This window comes from Micromesistius poutassou (genome assembly GCF_964030765.1).
Source record: "Micromesistius poutassou genome assembly, chromosome: 7".
NCBI lineage: Eukaryota > Metazoa > Chordata > Actinopteri > Gadiformes > Gadidae > Micromesistius > Micromesistius poutassou.
The window spans coordinates 1792099-1797719 of record NC_140277.1 but is presented as its reverse complement, the minus strand read 5'-3'; the positions used below and the strand labels follow the sequence as shown (position 1 = coordinate 1797719).

General features: G+C 52.8%; 1 protein-coding gene across 1 annotated transcript; it reads right to left on the bottom strand.

Moving 5' to 3' along the window:
• Positions 1-366: 366 nt before the first annotated feature.
• Positions 367-4372, bottom strand: LOC311350116 (kelch-like protein 10; the record flags this gene model as incomplete). The annotated part of the gene is made up of 5 exons (XM_084470142.1): positions 367-717; positions 1007-1156; positions 1866-2477; positions 3253-3739; positions 4182-4372. The coding sequence occupies 5 exons, from the start codon at positions 4370-4372 to the stop codon at positions 367-369; spliced, it is 1791 nt and encodes a 596-aa protein (XP_084326268.1).
• Positions 4373-5621: the final 1249 nt, after the last annotated feature.

Here is a 5621-nt window from a genome sequence, read left to right as displayed (position 1 = left end):
CGTCCGGCCGCTCTACTTCCTCATTCGTAGTCAGATTCCAGCAGGTGGCTTCAGTCACTGCCCATGCGCAGCCGACGTGGGCCAAAACTGCTGAATCGATTAATGGTCCGCTGTTATATTATATTAGATGGGTAAGCCTTCGTTCATCCCCACAGGGCAATTAAATTGTAAAAGCAGTGCTCATCAAATAAAATATATTATCAGTTGCTCAATATAAAAAAGAAAGCAAAAGAAAAATTGAATAAAGTCAAAAGTCCAAAACAAAGTTTCATTAAAATATAATAATACACATTTAAGCCTTATCACTTTTATCAATTAAAAAAAAAAGAAAAGTCATCAATAAACTGGATAAATTTAATTAAAAGTCTATAATGAAAGCGGGGCGTCCGGGTGCCCGGGCGAGGCCGGCGGCGGGCGCGGGAACGCATAGTCGGTAATGTTGGCCAGTCCGGTGACCACGCAGCAGCTGAGCGCGCTGCGGTGCACGGCCATGTCGCGCACGTCGCTCCACTCCTGCGTCGTGTCGTCGTAGCACTCGGCGTTGAAGGTGGTGCTGCGGCCGTTGAAGCCGCCCGCCACGTACAGCAGCCCCTCCAGCACCTCCACGCCGAAGTTACTGCGCGGGATGTACATGGATGGCACCGAGCGCCACGCGGTGGTCGCCGGGCTGTACGCCTCCACGCTGCGCAGGCGGTCGGCACCGTCGAAGCCGCCCAGCTGCAGGGCGGAAGGGGGAGGGAGACGATAGCGTCAAGACAGACGGACGGACAGGCACTGGCAGACAGACAGACGGACAGACGGACAGACGGACGGAAGGACGGACGCACTCACGCACACACACACACACACACACACACACACACACACACACACACACACACAATCCCATTTTCAACTGAAAGTTAAAAAAAATGCATATATTTAGGCAAATACCTATTTGCGTGTGTGTGTGTGTGTGTGTGAGAGAGAGAGAGAGAGCGTGAGGGGTGTTGCCATGGAAACGGACCGCGTAGACGTGGTCCTTGTAGGCGACGACCCCCACGCCGCTGCGCTGGACGCCCATGGGGGCGATGAGGGTCCACTGGTCGGCCCGCGGGTCGTAGCACTCGGAGGTCTGGAGACACATGGAGCCGTTGTAGCCCCCGCAGATGTACACCTGAGGCCCGCGATGTCACACACACACACACACACACACACACACACGCACACACACACACACACACACTGGTTTGGTACTACCTTCATTTCCAGCTCTCAAAACACACCTTTTCATCTCAGCGTTCTTCTAATAAAGAACTGTGTTCCGGTTTTTTATTTGCCTTGTTGCCTTTAAGGCAGTTTGGTATTGCAGTTTTGCACAAAATACGCTATGAAACCAGGCCCGTATTAACACAGTGTGGTGCCCCTGGGCACTATACCTCAATATAGACTTGTTGACGGGGGGTCGGGGGGGGGGGGGAGGTGGGCGGGCGGAATTGTTGCCCTCCCCCCCCCCCCCCTCTCTGTCGTGAGACATCCACGCCGCCGAGTGACCCTGTCTACACATCCCACCACAAAACACTTTGACCCTGACCTCCATAGCATCGCTCCGTAGCATCGCTCCGTAGCATCGCTCCGGACCGTGCGGCTCTCACCTGGTGTTCGAGCTGGCTCTCACCTGGTGGCGGCGCTGGCTCTCACCTGGTGGTGGCGCTGGCTCTCACCTGGTGGCGGAGCTGGCTCTCACCTGGTGGTGGCGCTGTCTCTCACCTGGTGGCGGCGCTGTCTCTCACCTGGTGGTGGCGCTGTCTCTCACCTGGTGTTCGAGCTGGCTCTCACCTGGTGGCGGCGCTGTCTCTCACCTGGTGGCTGGCGCTGGCTCTCACCTTGTCGTGGAGCGCGGTGGCGCTGGCGTCGCTGCGCTGCTCGTGCATGGGCGCCAGCGGCGTCCACTGGTTCTCCTCGGGCTGGTAGCGCTCCAGGCTGCTGAGCCGGGTGTGGCCGTCGTAGCCGCCCATGGCGTAGACGCAGCCGTCCAGGGCCGCCACGCTCACGTAGCAGCGCTGCGCGTGCATGGGGGCCGCCTGGTGCCAGCGGCGGGCCGCCAGGTCGAAGCGCCGCACGCTGTTGAAGTACTGGACGCCGTCGAAGCCGCCCACGCAGTAGAGGCTGCCGCGCAGGAAGACCACGCCGTGGTACGCCCGCGGCACCTCCTCCTCGTCCGTCACGCTCACCCAGCGGTCGGTGCGCGCGTCGTACGACTCCATGCTGTTGGTGGGCGCGCCGCCGCTCCAGCCGCCGATGGCCAGCAGGACGGCGTGCGGCAGGCGGGGGCGGGTCAGGGGGTTGGAGAAGTCCGGGCGGACGTCCCGGTCGAGGTCGTACAGGACCCGCAGCACCTCGATGACCACGGGACGGCAGCGGCCGTCGCCGCGCACCAGGGCGTGGTTCTTCACGCGGCCCCTGAAGTACTCGGTGTCCATCAGACCCATGCGGACCTGCGACGCGCCCGCGCACACACACACGCACACGCGCACACACACACACACACACACACACGCGCGGTTTACACTCTTTACACTTATCGCAGAGTAGGGGATTTCCCCGGTGTCCTGGCTAAAACTGCCCAACCAGGCTCATTCAATCTGGCCCCCTAATCATCCCCCTGTATAATTGGCTCATTCATTATTTCCCTCACTCTCCACCTGAAGCTGGTGTGTGGTGAGCGTTCTGGCGCAGATTGGCTGCCGTGCATCACCCAAGTGGGTGCTACACATTGGTGGTGGTTAACGAGGTCCCCCCTTCACTGTAAAGCGCATTGGGTCCTAGAAATGTGCTATACAAGACTGATTATTCATTCATTAATTCATTCATGCCACCAGGTGTGGTGTGATTAGCCGTTTAGAAAATCGGTCTCTTATGACATCACCGGTGGGCGTGTCCACATAGATGTGCGCTGGATGGATCAGTCCACCAGCCTACCCGGTGGACTGTAGCAAACGTTGCTCATCTATCCGTCACACATCTAGGTGGACACGCCCACCTTTGATGTCATAACAGACAAAACGGCTTGTAACGGCTAATCGCACCACACCTGGTGGCATGTCATGGGACATTTCAACACAGGGATGCTGCTTTACCACCAGTCCATCACGACCCGTCTCAAAGTCAAGGCGTCTACCCCCAGCGGGGGGACTTGTATCGCAAGTCACCCCGGAAAGAAGCCCTCTCCTTAAGTACTAGGGTGTTTTCAGGGGGGCCCCCGGGGGTCACCTTGAGCAGCAGCTGTGAGATGTGGCCCCTGCGCTCCTCATGGGCGTGGGAGATCCACCGGAGCAGCGCCTCAAACACCACCTCCTCCTGGGCGACGTTGAGGCCGTCCTCCCCCAGGAGGCCCTCCAGCTGCTCCAGGGACAACTCGGGGAACTCCTCCGACACGCGGGCCACCTCCTCGAAGCGCCGCAGTAGGTACAGGTAGGCGCGGCGCCGCAGCCGGGGCAGCGGGTAGTGATGGGTCAGCCTCCAGATCCCCACCACGTTCTCCACGCTGAGCTGGCCGCCCAGGAAGCGGCAGCAGGCCCGCACGGCGCCCATGACGGAGAGGTAGTCGGCCGCCACCAGCAGGACCTCCACGTTGTCCCAGGTTACCTCCACGTGCCGGGTGTAGGCGTACTCGATGAGCAGCTGCATGGTGTCAGCCGACACGCCCGGGATGGGGTACACCCCGGTCGCCGGGGTCATGTTGTGGGTGAACAGGATCCTGCAGGGGAGAATGGCATTCTGGGAAAATCAGGATGCTCCCAAACTAGAGGAGGTCAGCATGTGCGTTAAGTGAATAATATGGGAATGCGTGAAATACAGAATGTATCCTTAATATAAGGATATGTCATTTATATTATCTTATATATTGTCTATAATCCTCGTCTCATACACAAGCCAACACACACATGCACACACACTCACTCACTCACACACGGCCAAACAAACACACATGCAAATACGTATACAACTACACAGCCTCACAAACACGCACACATTCCAACATAAACAATGTCACGGACTGTGACACCTATGCATGGGCATAACTCTCTCACACACACACACACACACACACACACACACACACACACACACTCCTGTGCAAGCTCAACAGACTCTTCACCAGACGAAGAGGAGGAGAATGTCTGAGATCTCAGTCTCACCTGAAGTAGGGACTGCAGCCACACAGGATGTTCTTGTGAGCCTTGAACTGCAGCCCCTCCACCTCTATCACCACATCACACAGCTTTCCCTCCAGACGCAGCTCGTTGAAGATGTTACACGACATCGAGCTCATCGTCCGCTCCAGGCTAACTTCCTGCCCGGCGCCATCCACTTCCTGCTGCTCATCCATGACTCCCTGTCCCTGGTCGTGGTTTGTATTTTTTTTGGTCTTCGGCAGATTAAATGAATACTATGTGTCATATAAGGAAAGATAACAAATGGTTTCTTACCTGGACTCGTCTTATGCAAGCCATTGCATAGCCTGGTTCATTTTCATCAAAGGAAGATATTGAACCATAAAATAATACTGCATTTAGAAGGTCTTAATGATGCTCATTAAGTATCAGTTAACTACAATATTTGCCAAGACCCTTACAAATAAATACAAGACTAACCTTTTGTTTTCAGAAGTGAATTTGTTAATATGAGTTAAAAGGTTCAGAGGCTGGCCTAATCTGTATCCTAGCAACGATGTGTTTGTTTCTAATTGAAAATGGATTCCATGGTTCCCTCACTGCCAGTTTTGGAACCATGACCTTTTATGGGTCAACATGGGTGTTATCCGCTTGGTTACATACAGAAAAGGTGTGTGTGTGTGTGTGTGTGTGTGTGTGTGTGTGTGTGTGTGTGTGTGTGTGTGTGTGTGTGTGTGTGTGTGTGTGCGCGTGTCTTTTGGTCGCAGTTTTCAGATGTAAAGCAGTTATACTTTATGTAATAATGACAAATAGAATATCTTATGAATATGATATTTAAATAGAGCATATGTTTTTTAATATGATAACTATCTTGAATTAGGATTATCTGATTATTAATTAATTATATGATTGACACAGGATTCTGTTTTGGATTATGATTAACATTGACCATACTCATCTTTAATATATTTGTATTGAGGTAATTCCAGAATAAATAGAGCAAGGTTTGGTTTTACATCTTTCTGATCAGGGAGGTTTCATCATGGCCAGGACAAACAGTATTAAACAGATTCAAGCAATGTCATTTATTTTATCATCAAGAAAGCTTCCAGACAACCATAACTATTAGAATGTATAATACCTACAACACATTGCATTCACCCCATACTTGACTTAAATATTGTCATCACTGTAAATTGCTGCCCTTACAGTCTGCCCTTTGGCCAGTCTCCCAGAAATTGCAGCAGTACGCCATATGGCAATTTATATCTTATACAAGGCTATTACACGTAATGTCAGCAAGCAGGCTGCTTACTAATGCAAATTGGTGTCAATTGAACAGGACAGGGATATTTGCACAAAGATAAAATATGATTATTAGTGACCTTCAGCATTTCTATTTTAATCTGTTAGTAGTTATTCAGCATTCAACCGTCCTTTCTTATCAGAGGTCCATTCATTAGA